Source organism: Marmota monax, unplaced genomic scaffold, assembly GCF_021218885.2.
Source record: "Marmota monax isolate L192 unplaced genomic scaffold, Marmota_monax_Labrador192_F-V1.1 WCK01_AAM20220418_F8-fsc00148, whole genome shotgun sequence".
NCBI lineage: Eukaryota > Metazoa > Chordata > Mammalia > Rodentia > Sciuridae > Marmota > Marmota monax.
This window is the reverse complement of record NW_026693034.1, coordinates 4109013-4124013: the sequence shown is the minus strand read 5'-3', so window position 1 is coordinate 4124013 and position 15001 is coordinate 4109013. Positions and strand designations below refer to the sequence as shown.

The 15001-nt window shown below is 51.7% G+C and overlaps 1 protein-coding gene across 2 annotated transcripts in view; it reads left to right on the top strand.

Moving 5' to 3' along the window:
• The first annotated feature begins 1154 nt into the window (after positions 1–1154).
• Positions 1155–15001, top strand: part of Radil (Rap associating with DIL domain) — a 56278-nt gene continuing 42431 nt past the window's right edge. The window contains exons 1-3 of one of the 2 annotated variants that reach the window (XM_058582455.1): positions 1180–1254; positions 3686–3801; positions 5615–6210. In XM_058582455.1, the coding sequence (XP_058438438.1) occupies positions 5676–6210 (535 nt within the window). In that variant the 5' untranslated portion in view covers positions 1180–1254; positions 3686–3801; positions 5615–5675. Of the gene's footprint in view, positions 1255–3685; positions 3802–5614; positions 6211–15001 lie in introns of both variants that reach the window. The other variant, XM_046453768.2, reaches the window with a different exon arrangement.

The following is a 15001-nucleotide window of genomic DNA, read 5'->3' as shown; positions in this document are numbered from 1 at the left end:
AAAACCCAGACCTAAACCCAGGCTATCTTTCCAGCTCTGAAATTATCTCTTGGGAGATTGCCCTCCTTTATGTGGAAATTGAATTGACATAATCCAGCGTGCCATTTGGTTACAACCTCCCATCCCATGGTGGGTGAGCAGACTGGTGTGCATTGGGGGGAGGGGGGTCATGCAAAGATTCGTGGGAGTTATTTTATCAGAAAAGCCAAGTCTTGGCTCAGACTCTGGCAGCCTGATTTTCCGAACCTCTTTTCTTATCTGCTTCACAAGGGTTGATGCCACCGTCGAGGGAGATAACCGAGGTAAAGCCCTTAGTAAAAGGCCTGGCATATAGAACATGGTCATTTACAGATGTCTGCCCCCATTCCCATTCCCCCATCTCAAATATGGGGTCATTACTAGGAAATATTATAACTCCATCACTGTCAACAAAAAGGGGGGCCCCAGTGTGGGAATTCTGCATTGTGATCGCACACCACGGGAATCTCTCAGGTCAGCAGCAACAGAAAAGTCTAAAAGAACCTCCCTGTGAGAAGCATTCCTCAAAGTTAACACCAAGGCAGAGGGCTAAGGTCGTGGGCTTTATAAAAGAAAAAACAAAACAAGTGACCAGGGAAGGCAGTTGGGCCAGAGCCCCTGAGCTGACCTGGCCCCGTTTTGCCTCGTTTAAGCCTATATGCCACCATCTGCTTTGTCTCTTAAAGCTCTAGCTGCTGGGTGGGGGGTAAGGAAACCCTTTTCCCTTTCAATGTCTTAGATGTTCGTAAATCGAGGAGCACAGTTCTGTACCCATCCACACCTGCCCACACAGAAGGTGAGAGTGGAAACACCACCCAACCAACTTGGGAACACAGAGGCCCCAGGTGGCGCCCGGCTTAGCACAGGCCCCGCCCCCGGCAGAGACCCGCCCTTCCAGAAGCCCCGCCCCGAGCCCTAGCCCATCCCCATCCATTGAGTGGCCGGCAGGAGGCGCCAGCGCACAGCCTCTTTCCTTGACGGGTGGTTCCGCCCCTAGAAGCTTCCTCTTCGTCTATTGGGCACCGAGGTTCCAACTCACCGCCCGCCTCTTCTCGCCCCACCCTCCCAAAGGCCACGCCTTTCGTAGGCTCCTCCCCGAGGCCCCGCCCCGTCCGTTGCGCGGCCAGCAGGAGGCGCCGCGGCGCGTGCAGGTCCCAGGCACCGGCTCCCGCTAACGGCGGGCGTGGGAGCCGCGCGGGGACGCGGCGGCAGCGGCAGCGGAGGGCAGCGTTGGAGGTGAGTGGGGGGCGCGCGAGGAGGGTAGGCGGTGGCGGGGGTGGCCCAGACGGTGCTGCTCTGAGGTTACGGGGGCGCGGGGGCCGCGGGCTGGGGGCGGCGGGTCGCGCGCTTGGGGCCGCGGGGCCGCGCGGGGCTTCTTACCCGCCGCGAATCCGGGTGTGGGGGGAGGCAGGCTTGCTTCGTTGCCATAGAGACCGACCTCCTCTCGGGCCCGGCGCGGTCCCCGAAGGCCCGGGTGCGCGAGTGACCTGGCCCGCGGGCTGCCAGGGTCGGGCCCTCGGCCAGCCCCCAGCACTGGGGGACTTCCCGCATCGATTTCCCTAGAGGTGCCTTGGAGCGGGAGTCTGGCGCGGGGCGCCGCGGAAGAGTGCGGCGCGGGGTACAGCACTCTCCCGCCCCCCATCACCTCCCCGCCAGCAAGGCGTTCCCCGCCCGTGTGCGGAGACAGGCATTGTTTCCCCGCTATTTCTGTCCCACTTCCAGTCCCCCAACAAATACTGCATCCCTGGAGACAGATGCTGAGCGGGAGCTCCAGGCCTCTGGAGACCTGGTTTATTTCCCTGGGGAGCCGGTGGGTGGGGCCTTGGAGGGTGCAGACCTGCCTGCCCGCCCAGCCCCTGTCGCCTGTCAAGGGCTTGGTTAATCTGAATTGCCAAAAAGAATTTGATTACCGGTGTCTAGGTTAACATGGGCCACCTCTTGTGCATTCCAAAGAGGAGCCAGTCTTTAATCCCACTGGGGAAGTCATTCCCCTCTCAGGAGCCTAGCAGGCAGAATGAAACCTGATTGAATTATGTTGGCAATCAAAAGCTTCGCTCTGTCTCAAAGCTGTAAAGATAGTATTTGAAGAAGCAGGGATAAAGCTCAGTTTGCAAAGTTTGCTGTTTATCCTCCTGGTGGAATGATAATGGGTTCCACATTGTCCTGTTGGAACAGAGAGACATCCCTCCACCCATGTCAGCCCTGCAACTGACCTCTGTCTCTGCCCCTGCCGCTGTGACTTGGGCTGGGTTTTCATCAGAAATGGGACTCTTTCTTGAGAACAAGAGACAAACATTCTCTGAGAGCTGCCAAAGCAAGCGTCCTGCACCCTGGCGCTCTGGGCCCTATGCTTTCCCTAGTGTTTGTGTGACAGAGGCGAGAATTGAGCAGAAAAGGAAAAGGCAGGTCACACTTCCAGAAAAACAGATCTGGTTACGCAGGGCGTGCTCCACTCTGTAGGATTTTCCTGCACTCCTCCTGGCCTTTTAAAAATCAAATTTGTCCATTTAGACAAACAGGCTCTACTCTTCATTTTGTGATTAGAAAGGAAAGCAGTGTGTGTGTGCAAGTGGCCCACAGGGATGTGTGCACAGCAGCACCTTCTGCAATGACCACAGGGAGAATGATCATAAGGAGAAGAAAATTTTCTGTAAAACCCCAACTAGATAAGGTTCTGGTTTACCAGGACTTCTTGGGGTTAAGAAGGAGTTATTGGAAAGGAATGAGTCACTTTCTCCCAATTCACATGTCTCTCTTCTTTTTCATGATTTTCCTAACTCTGCCTTAGAATCTGGCTCAAGAGGCTGCTGGAAAGGAGGGAGGGGCACCCCTGAAGTTCAAGCTCCAGGGCCCCTCACTTGTGAGGCCCTGGAAGGGGGCATAGCAGTTGTGTATTTGTAATTTTCCATTGTTTTTAATGGAAGCATCAGAACTTACCAAGCCTGCGTCCACCTCTGTGTGCAAGATGCCAGTTCACTTCTCCATTATATCTGGGGGCCTTTTAAATACTCCTTGAATTTGAATCATGACTTTTCCCCAACTAAGCGTGGCTTCCACAGCTTTTGGTGTGTGCTTAAATTTACATTCAGACACCGTCTGCAGAAGCAGAGGCTTTCCGAGCCATAGGGTGCCTGGTGGCAGAGGCCATACTGTTGCCCACTTTGGGTTGGGCTTGGGACCCTGGAGAACCTATGGCAGAGATGTCTGCTCTCCTCCAGAAAGGTGGCCAGTTAGGCCAAGTGAGAGTCAGGTCCTCTGAGAATGTGTTCCAGCCTTGAGGTTTTTGAGCAAGGGCATCTTGAGTGTCCCATGGGAAATTTCTCAGGCAGGGTTGTGCACCCCTTAGGGATGGTCAGTAAGGGCTGATTTGAGGGGCTGTTTGCAGGGACTCTGATCTCAGATTCAAGTACTTTTTTTGGGAATGATTTGAACCTGCTAACAGGGTGTGCAGATTCAGAGCCGCACATTTGTGACGTGAGTACCCTCGGAAAATGCTTTTACTGTAAAGTAAATGATGGATCCGTGAGGGGAATCCACAGTTGGTTCTGGACTTCTTATGGTTCTGGACTTCTTATGGTTCTGGACTTCTTAGGATTTGACAAAGAGACTTGTGGCATGCACCTCAGGGGAGGAGAAACAAAGGCTTTGACTTTTTTTTTTTTTTTAGAGAGAGAGGAGAGAGAGAGAATTTTTTAAAGATATTTATTCTTCAGTTTTTGGTGGACACAACATCTTTATTTTATGTGATGCTGAGGATCGAACCCAGCGCCCCACGCATGCCAGGTGAGCGCGTTACTGCTTGAGCCACATCCTCAGCCCAGGCTTTGACTTCTTGACTCCTCTATATCTTGACCCACTGAGCCCCAAGAGAACCTCCTGTGTTCCTGCTTAGGACTGTTTAGCATCTCCCAGACTCCCAGCTGCAAATTTAGGTTTTTGGAAAACCAGTACTTCAAAAGGCTTTGCAGTGGTGAACCACAAGCAGTAGGTTGTAGGAGTAGGGGACGTTTCACCCTTCTAGGGCACACATTGGTGTTCTATGTGAAGCTAACAGAGCAATTCCGAAGAGCTCAGGCTTCTCTCAGGCTTCTCTTCTGCATGGCAGCAGGCAGGCCACTGGCTCTACAGCAACTGAATGGCCGTGGCCTGCTTTTCAGCTTTATTCATGACAGTCTTTGTGGCTTCAGGGAGCAGGACGCAGCCAAGGTACATGGCAGCCTGAAGGAAAACTGATTTGCAGAGTCAGTGTTGGAGGCCTGGAGAGTTCACTCTTTGGTGCCCTGAGGATGGTGTGGCTCCTTTTCTGTTGAGAGGCTCCTTGGGTACTTCTGCCCTATGCCGCCACTTTCCCTTTCAAAGCCCTGTCCAGTGCCCACAGAACCGCATGTGAGTTGAGGCTGGGAATGTTAATTGATCCACAGGAGTTGGCTGGAGTTACAGTGGCAGGTGCCCATGCTGCTTTTACTGGGTCCTGGGCCACTCTTTCCAAAGCCTTTTAGAAAACGGGCTCTTCTCCTAGCTCAGTGGTCTGTCTGCTTTTGTTTTTTGGTGAGAACATGAGCGCAGAAGTGGGGTGCAGCCACCAGGAACTGTGCACACAGCTTTCCAGTGTCCCTTGTCCTACAGCAATGCCTCGAGAACCTGTCTCTTCTATCTGCTCTCCTGCCCCACTGAGATTTGTGAGGGAGACTAATAATCTCCACCTCTAAGCCTGTGGGACTAAGGACATTAGAATTAGGACTCTAGAACACACACACACACAAAGCTGTGCAAGGCCGGCTTCTCCTCTTAGTGAGGTTGGGTGTCTCTGGCCTGGAGAGGTCTGAGCCGGCTGGACGCGGTGGGTGGAATGCACACATTCCAAGCATGCTTCCACTGGTTCTGGAAGAGGCCTTGTGTCCATTGTGGCGGTGTGGACATTCTAAGCTGTGTCCCAGGGAATTGTCCCTTCAAGTGGGACCAGCCTCTTCCGGGTTGTGGAGGAGTGGCGCTTTCCGGAGGTTCGTGTTTCAAGGGTCTGATTGCTTATTATGCTGTGAACATGGCTGCCATCTTACCTGCTTCCCCAGCTCCACATGTCTCTGTGACTGGGTGACTCAGTAGTCCACACTATTGACTGTGGTGCAGGGGATTTTCAGAGTTTACTTGGTCCCCAACTTGTTTATCCCTTTTCCTTGGCTGTGGTGGTCCTGGATGGTGGGCTCACCCTGGGGGCAGCAAGCCAACTCAGGCTGCCCGGCAAACCTGTCCCTCGCCCAGCTGTCAGTCACGCTGTTCCTTGTGCCTTGTGCCCCGTGCTTCCTGGAAGTCGGCCCTGTGACGACGGAGCATGTCTTACTTTTGGTGACCTCATCATGCTTCTTAGTAGTGGCTTTCCCTGAAGTGTGCTTCAGCCCATCAAACCTGCTTTGTCCCTGTGACCCCTCAGGCTGTGATCCTGTCCTCAGTGCAGGTGCTCTGGTGGGGTCTGACCTGTGGTGGTGTCCACAAGGCTGGGACACTGAGTGACTCTTCTGTCCACTTGGTTGGAACTCGTGTTTCCTTTGCTCCTGGTGCTCATGATGGTTGGTGCTGACCTCTTGCTTTGTTCTCCCAGGCCCAGCCTCTCCCTACCCTTTGGCTGAAGCCGTGGTCCTGCCCATGAAGACTTGCCCACCATGTTTTATGGGACGCACTTCATCATGTCTCCACCCGCCAAGAGCAAGCTGAAGCGACAGAGCCAGCTGCTGTCCAGTGTGCTATCCCGGACACTGAGCTACAAGTACAGGGAATTGGACTCTACCTTCTGCAGCCTGGGTGCCAGCGATGACCCCGCAGAGCTTTCCACCCAGCTGTCAGCCCCTGGCGTCCTGAAGGTGTTTGGGGACAGTGTCTGCACTGGCACGCACTATAAGAGTGTCCTGGCCACGGGCACCTCCAGTGCCCAGGAGCTGGTGAAGGAGGCCCTGGAGCGCTATGCCCTGGACCCTGCGTGTGCCAGCCAGTACGTGCTGTGCGATGTAGTGGGCCGGGCTGGGTCCCCTGGACGGCCGTGGCAGGCCCAGTGCTTCCGGGTGTTTGGGGATAACGAGAAGCCCCTGTTGATCCAGGAATTATGGAAACCCCGAGAAGGTTTATCCCGGAGGTTTGAGCTGAGAAAGAGGTCAGACGTGGAAGAGCTGGCAGCCAAGGATGTGGATACCATCACAGCAGGTGAGGAAGTGAGGAGGGGTAGAAGTTTCCAGAAAAGCCATATGTCTAAGCACAGGGTAGTGGTTAGGAGAGGACAACGAGGCGCAGAGGTCGGGGTGTATGTGGAGGGACAGGTGTGGAGGTGGTTTGCTCTGGAGGGAACCCTGCTGCGAGCCTTTGAAGACCCCCATGCCACGGTGCACCCTTCAGCCTGTCTGCCTACAGGAGGCCTGGTGGTACCTTTTATCGGCACCTAATATCTTCTTGCAGTATTTTAGGCCAAATCCGTCCTTCTGTTTAATCAGGTCTTGCCCAGCCTGTTAGCCCCAGGGAACTGTGTATGCCTCATAAACTACCAGGTTACTGTGATGTTACAGAGGGCCTTCAGATGCCGTGTGAATCTTAGGGATCAGATGGAGGGACAATGAAGAAAGCTGTCACAAAGGCCACGTGGCACTTTCTGGTCACATGGTGTCCAGCTGTGAACTGGCTTCATTTGGGTGTGCAGTGGGTTGGTGGGCACCTGTGGTGGTTGCAGGCTGTTCTTAGGGAAGGCCCAGCCAGAGGTGGCTGGTTATTATCCTGTGTGGGAAGTGCCGGAAGCAGGGTGGTTCTGCCTACATGGGCTTGAGGCCTCGGCAGCCTGTGGCCCACAGTTTTGTGTCTGATGCTTGTTCATTTGGTGGAAAGAAGTTGATTATTTTGATAGGCATGCCTCATAAAAACAAATTTTCAAATACCAAAGATTTTTAAATGTATTTTCTTAGTTTCCTGTAAAAAATGATTACTTTATACAAGAAAGTAGAGTGGGCTCACATTGCCCAGGAGAAGATGTAGACGGGCTTCCTGTGACCTAGTCCTTCCCAAGATGTGGTTTGCATGTAGTGTCATGGCCGTTCAATTCCCCCATCCCTGCTTGAGCATGAGCCAGGCTTGAGTTCCATGTATACAACAGGTGTGGTGATGGAGTGGTTGGCCTCACAGGCCAGGGTGCCTTGGGCCCAAACAGGACCCAGCTGTGGGTGCCATGGCTGGCTCTAGGTAACACTGGCCCTCTTGTTCCCTCGGGTAAGTTATGGTACCTCCCAAGGTATTTCCTGATCTGGAGAATGGGGATAACAGACACGAAGGGATTAGTGAAGCAGCCTGTGCCACCATGCTGGCCATGGAGCTTAGCAAGTCCTGGTGGCGTAGTGTCATCCTGTTGAAATGGCCAGCAATTCCTGTGGGTGCACAAAAGCCATGGGGCACCCAGCATAGGAGGGGGTGGCAGTGGGAGTTCCTTCCCACTGGGAGGAGTCTTCTCTCATTGACACTGTGTAGAGTTGCTAGCATGTGATAAGGAAAAGCAGGCCAACTCTGCTTAAGCCTCATCAGATGAGCACCCTCATTGTCTGCGTGGGGACCCTCATCTGCCCCAAAGATTGCTGCTTACTGAGGTTTGGTTTTCATCCTGACCCTGCCTTGTAACCATCTAGAGGACTTGTGTTCCCTCTGCCTCGCTCTAAAAGCCCTCCTGGGAGGTGGAAAGAATCTGCAAAAGGAAGAGACTGTGGTGGGGTGGAGCGGCATCTTGTACAGACAGAGCACCCTTGACATAAGCGGCCACACTGTGGTCATTCTTAGCTTCGCCTCCTCTTCCAAGTGGACGCAGAGAGCCTGCGCCATGGGGCCATCTCGGGGCTGTGGAGTTTGGGGGCCAGGCCTCTGCCTGTGACCTGCACCCAGTGCTGTCCATCCTGAGGCTGCTATGTAGTGCCAGAGGTGGGGCGGAGCCTTGGAAAGCCTGCTCTGCTCAGGCAGGTGGCCGCTGGCTGGCGCAGGACAGTGGGGCCATGTTTGTGTTGCAGGACGCAGAGTTTGTTCTGAGCTCGCTGCCCTTTAGTGCTGCTCCTTCCACACCAGTTGGAGCAAGAGGAAGCTTTCACTTGGTGGTTTTTAATGTCTTTCCAATAAAGAGTCCATTGAGCTGGCCAGTCCAACTGACCCACTTGTCAGGCTATAGTGAGTCACGTTACCTGCCCAAGTAGGCCCCAGGCTCCAGAGACAACCTCCTGGCTGACCTCCTTCTCTCGTGCCTCCTGGCCATGTTCCTGAGCTCACCAATGGCCTGGGCTGTGGGGAGGTGAGGTAGTCCACTGTCAAGGGCATGCCCACGAGCTTCCTTTCATTCCAGCGTGCTCATGGAGCCTGGCTTGGGGCCAGGCAGGGGCGAGGCTCTGGAGAGCGTGAATGGAAGGGAGCTGAGGATGGCCCTCAGGTGCTCAGTCCTGCTGCAGCAGAGTGGCGAGCAGAGCCTGACCTGGAGCCCGGAGCCCTTGGGCCGGCATCTCTGTGGCTGCCCTGCTGGGGCAGCACACACCCACGTGGGCATGTCTCTGGGATGTCAGGACGGCGGCCCCTCCTGAGAGCCTCACTGCCCAGGGCTCACAGCTCCCTGTCTGCCCCCTCGGTGGTAACTGCAGAGACAGAGACCCCAAGTCACTGTAAGGAGGCCACAGGAAGCCAAAGAGTTGTTCTTTGTAGCAGCTTAGTGACTGTCAGCATTAAACTGAAACATCCAGAAAGGTACAGCTTTTTTGTCTCTCTGGCAGGGGACACTTTTCCTGGCACTCTTGACTATGCTGCTGTGTTACATGTTCCTGGGAAGGACATTCAGACATCCCAGGAAGCTGTCTGTTCTGAGCCTCCTGGGGTGCTGACAGGCTCCTAGTGTGGCCCCAGGGCAGGCCCACCCACAGTTGGTGGTGGCTCTGTGGGGGCATTTGCTGCAGGGACATTAATACTACAGAGCTGGGTGCTGTCGTTTTCAGCAGGATGGAAGGAAGGGCCAGGCAGGTCCTCCCCCGCATTCTTTTCTCAAAGGACCAAAAATGAGGCTGTACCTACTCCCCCAGTGAGAGGATCATCTGACCTCATCTGGAAAAAGTGTGCACATGTGTGTACGAGTGTGTGTGGATGAGGCTGGCCATCCAGAGCTTCAGGTGACAGAGTGATGGAACCCTAGTTTTTGTCCCTGATCCCCCGGCTCTCGGGAGCTGGCCGTCCCTGCGAGCTGGCAGTGTTCAGCAGAGTGTTTGAGGCTGAGCTGCAGCAGGGAGCGGGTGCCCGTGTGGACACCTCCAGCAGACCAGTGTCAGGGGAGTCACCTGGGAGCCCCCCAGGACACTGAGAGCAGACGGCCTGCTGGGAGCCGTGGGTGGTGGTCAGGCACTTTAGGATTCAGTTTCCTGTGAGCACTGCCTTCCCTGAGTTCGGTTTCGGCTTCCAGGCCATCAAAACAGGGGTGTACCCTGCAAGGGAGGTGGTGTGGAGGGGGCGCCGGGTGGGCAGCCGCTCTCCTGTTCCCCGGAGCTGGTATCTAGGGCTGTGCCGTGTGGAGAGGGTCCTGGGACCTGTTACTGAGATAAAGATGACAATCATGTGGCCTCCTGTGGCAGGGCCATGTGGTTTCTGTCAGGGCTTGGGAAAGGCAGGGAGAGGGAGGTGAGCTGAGCTCAGCACAGAACAGGAGGTCTCCACGCCCCTCCAGCCTCCTCTGCGGGTGAGGGGCTCAGATCCCCCCTCTCCTCAGCCTCCTCAGCGGCTTGCAGGGCAGCTTGTGGGCGGCAGAGGGTGGAGCGGCATTCCTGCCTCCTGCCTGCTCCCCAGGTGTAGCACATGTCTCTGGATATTGTCACATGTCCCTTGGGGGACAGACCTGGCCTCCACTGGGAGCCATTTCACTGGACTCTAGGCCTGTGCTCAGCTCTCAAGGGCTATGTGTCATCCAGTCCTTGCCCTTGAGTGTGATGGCTGTGTGCCCCTGCAGTGGCCTCACTAGTCTCTCTCAGGCTGCTCTCTGAGGGTTTGGGGTCCCTGAAGCCCGGCTCTGAGGGATGTGTGGAGCTGCTCTGCCTGTGTGCCTTCCTGCATGGCCTTCAGAGGCCGGGCATTGGTTTCTTGCTGGGGAAGGGCCTCCTTTGCTTTGAGTGTCTTCGTCATAACGAGGCAAGCATAAAGTTTTTAAGGCTACCAAGATTTGAGTTTACCTCTGTAGGCTAAGCAGAGGCCAGGGGCCACGATAGCAGCCATGGACTTTCAACCCAAACATTGCCATCAATGTCCTCTGTGGCTTCTGTATAGTGGGCACTGGCTCAGTCTGGGGGAGGGTTAGTGCTCGGAGAGAAAGCCCCTTCGCAGGTCATAGCTTCCACACGCACAAGACCCCAGAATGGGACCAGTGTTCCTGGCAGGGACAGGGGAAAGGGAAGGGTGTCATGCAGTGGACTGCTGCCCTGGAGCACACCCAGCCAGGGGGGAACATGCTCCTCAGAGTTAGAGGGGGCAGGTGGTGGCAGAGGTGGCAGAGGTGTTGTCACTGAGTACCCAGCTCAGTTGTTTAGTCATGCCATCTTGTCATTCACGGACAATGATTTCCCCTCCCCTGGGGACAGCCAGTATTTCGCACATGATGCCATCTGTGTCCCATGAATTATGTGCTGGAGAGCCCTCCAGCATCCTTGTGGTCATTTTCTTTTGAAAGTTTTTTCCTTCTGCTTCAAATATGACTTTTCAATAGCTCTTACCTTCAGACATAGGCGGCCATCTGTATCGTCACGCCTCGTTTCATCTGGGGGCGGCTGCCACTCTGCTGAGGCTTCCTTTGCAGCAGATTCTCAATGATAGGATCACTGGGGAAATATTTATTTTATGTGGTTTTGCCAGACAAAACAACCAACACTTTTTCCCACCAATATAAGATTAGAAAAGCAATTGACTTTGAAAGACAGTTTGGGGCATTTCCAATTCAGAGAAAATTTATTTAGTTGGTTGTTCACAGTCAGTGTTCTCCTTCCATCTCTGCGTAGATTAAAAAAAATCCATATCCTTGTTTCATCATAGAAGCACTGTGTTGGAAGGTCTCCTGGGAGCTGGGTGGTCCCCACTGGGGCCTGGTGGGCAGAACCTCCTACCCCCAGAGCCTGGGGAAGCAGAGATATCTGGCATCATTCTATAAGGAGCCACTGTTGGAGAGGCTTAGTGTTGACACTGAGAGCACAGGAATGTCATCACTGGTGTAAGATGTTTAAAAGATACAAAATAAGACAGATTGGCAAAGGGGTGGCCAAGGTGGACATTATAGTTGCCACCTAAATAACACAGAATTTTTTTTTTTTTTTTTTTTGGTACTGCGAATTGAACTCAGGGGCACTTGACCAATAAGCCGCATCCCCAACCCTATTTTTAAATTTTATTTCAAGACAGCATCTCACTGAGTTGCTTAGTGCCTCGCTTTTGCTGAAGCTGGCTTTGAACTCACAATCCTCCTGCCTCGGCCTCCCAAGTTGTTGGGATTATAGCGCCCAGCTCAGAAATTCTTGATAATGAATTTAATCAGAAATTAGCATCATGATGGGAATACATGTGCTATATCAAATTACCTGCTATCCAAGAAGGCAAAGAAAGAAAAGGGTTTTTAAACATAAAATGGGTTTTAAAGTTTACCTAAGATGTTCAGAAATAATTACCTTTGGCTATAAGGATCAGTAACAAGGATGGCACCAGTCCAAGGCTGGACAGGCAGTTGCTGGGCAGATGTTGTTGTAGAAGTGTTTCTGTGTCAGGTGGTGGTGGCCTTTGTGCAAGGCTGAGGTTCTGGTAGTCTCCTGTGATAATTCTTGATATCAGATGTGTGTGCATGAGATCCCCTCCTTCATGATGCCACAGCTCTATTTATTTATTTTAGGTTTTGACACAAGTGACTTCATTTTGATCTGACAGCTTTCACCCGGGGAGAATTTTAGCCAGGAAGAGTGTATCTGAGTGGGCTGCATTGGGGGAGGGCGGTCCAGGCCCTTCCTGGGGGTTTGAGCACAGGACTGGAAGGAATGCTTCTTCCGTTATCAGGCTGAGGACACGGGTGTGTGTGGGTAAGGGGGAGAAGAATACCAACCTTATTATCCTTCAACCAACCTTATCCTTCAACCCTCAAATTTTGTGGTCCCAAGTTCAAAATTCTTGATTTTTCTCAGAACTTGACTCTAAATTGAGATACTCAAAATGTGGCTGTCATGAATATCTAATGATTTTATAAACAAAGTGACTCTTTTTTAAAATATATATTTTTTAGTTGTTGATGGACCTTTATTTAATTTATTTATTTATATGTGGTGCTGAGAATTGAACCTAGTGCCTCACACATGCTAGGAAGCGCTCTACCACTGAGCCACAATCCAGCCCAACTAAATGACTTTTAATTCCTATTTTCTAAATCCTCTTTACTGTTTTACTGAAAGTGACTTAAAAATTCTAGAAGTATATTTTTAAAAGTTCACTAGTCAGTATTTGTCTTGCAACTGCAACAAAATGACCTGTTCTTCTAACTTTTTTGTATTGCACCAAATTTTAGTAAGATGAATTGGCCTCTTTAAAGCCATCTGGAAACAGGCAAACATAAGAGCAAATTTTGAATTTGGTTAAATGGAAATAGAGACCTCATTTTGTCCTGTCAACATCTGAAGTATTTCCAAGAAGTACTAATACTGTAGCTTTGTTATTACTAACATTTAAACCATGTTAATATCTACTGGTTTCCAAATGTGACCTATAATGTTGGTTGTTTTTTAGGATGTGTTTAAATCACATTAAGTAGCATCTCATAGTTTCAGATACTATATATTAACATAGAAAATGCTAACCAAATACCTTTTTTTGTTGTTTGAAAGTTAAAAGTGGCAGAAATATCTCTAGCGATTTCAGATGTATACAGATAGAGTGGAATCAGTATATTAAGGTGCCCGAGTCCATCTTTGCTGGGCTGTCTTTGGTCAGAGTGTACATCTCTGTGAAAGAATAGTCATAAACACCTTGCAGGAAAAGCCAAAGTGGGAAGGACTGATCTTTTCCACATTGAGATACACTATAAAGCCATGGTAACTGGAATTATGTAGTTTTAGGGGAGGGAACAGACAAGTAGACCAGAGAAACGGAATAGAGAGGGCAAAAGCAAATGACCCAGGGAATATGTTGTGATACAGAAACCAAAATAAATCCTGGGGACAGGATTTTATGAAATGGTGTTGGGATAATTGTTTTCAGCCATATGGAGAAAAATAAAAAATAGATCCTTACTCCAAATACATTAAAAACCCAGATGTCAAAGGTAAAATTATGTAGAAAAAAAGATTTCAAAAATAAGGTTTAAAAAGTGCATGGTATAAGAAGAAAAAGTAGGGGCTGGGGTTGTAGCTCAGCGGAAATGCACTTGCCTAGCATGTGTGAGGCACTGGGTTCGATTCTCAGCACCAAATATGAATAAATAAAATAAAGGTCCATTAACAACTATTTTTTAAAAAGAAGAAAAAGTAGGTAGATTTTATTATATCAAATATAAACTGATGTAAATATCAAACAAACTGAAAAACACTATATAGATAAAACGAAAAAATAGGTGATATCCTGGAAGAAAAAGTTTGCAATATTTAAAACTATTATGATGAATAACTAGAATTAAGTAATAATGTGTTTTAAATGCATAAATAGGTGAGGACCCACGAAAACAAAGGAACATGTAGGGGTGAAAAAAAGAGGGACCTGAAAACTAAACTATTATCGCCCTGGAGGCATCTGTCAGTCTTGGCAACCAAGAAACTTCAAGCTTAATAGCTGCCCAGGAAGAGACATAAAGCCCTTGAGGCTGTAAAAGGTTAGGAGTTGGAACTGACACCGCCTCCACCCCTGAGAGAGGTGAATAATTGAAGGGTGCTGAGAGAAAAGATGGAATCGGAAGGATCTTCTTCCTGGTAAGAAATGACAATTGTCATTCTTAACCTGGGCTCTAGGTAGGGCAGACTGCCTTAGAATTGAAAACCACTGTGTCCCACCATGTATTTGGGGTTCAACTTGCACTTCCATGGTCTGGACAATCCCTGGATGGGAAAGTAGATGACAGTGTCTGCGATGTGGTGGCGCAAGGGCATCGGGTGGAAACCACACAGATCCTCTTGGGGAGGCGGCTTCCTCCACACAGGCATCCCAGACCTCACCAGAAATGAGTTCCCGTGCAAAATGACAAGCAGTGCTCTCTGAGCCAGTGGAAAACCACAAACTATAGAACGGGGTTCTCGAGAGCGTTAGGATTAGGAGTCATTGGTTATGCTGTGCTAAATAATAAGTATGATTTATATATTTAAAGAAATAAACGGTACATACAAATCATGCAGAAACACAGTTACTCCAAAAGCAGAGATGACTTGAAAAAGAACAAGATTAAGCGTCTGCGGAGAGGAGAGAACTGGGAGACAGGATGAGGTGTACCATGTGTTTTAAGGAAAAGAAGCAGGAGAATGGTGGGACAGGCCTGAGAACGAGGAGGTCAGGAGATGCAAGAGTATGTGAGTCAACCCTCGGCGGCGGGTTGCAGGGCGCTCGGCCCGGTTATTTGTGGCCTGTGGCCGGGGACTGCGGCCTGGGGAGGCGGGAGGCAGGGCAGCGTGCACTGGTGGGAAACACCGCGGGTCGGCGCGGCTCCGGCGGAGGCGACACGGCCGCCGAGGTACGGGCCCGCGAAAGGAGTTCTGGGGACGGGCGCTAGGGCGAAAGTCAGGAAGTTCCAGGAGGGAGGAGCGGGACAGCCGCATGCCTCGGCGCACAGCGACATAGGCCCCGCGGCGAGGCCGAGACCTCCGTCTCTCGCGAGGCCGTGGCGGCCGGTGCGCAGGCGCGCGCGTGCGCGGCCCGCCTGAAACGCCGATGCCGAGGGCCCGGCGCCATGTTGGCCCCGGGGGGAAGGAGGGGGAGCGCTTGAGGCGGCGGAGCCGAGCGGCGGCGG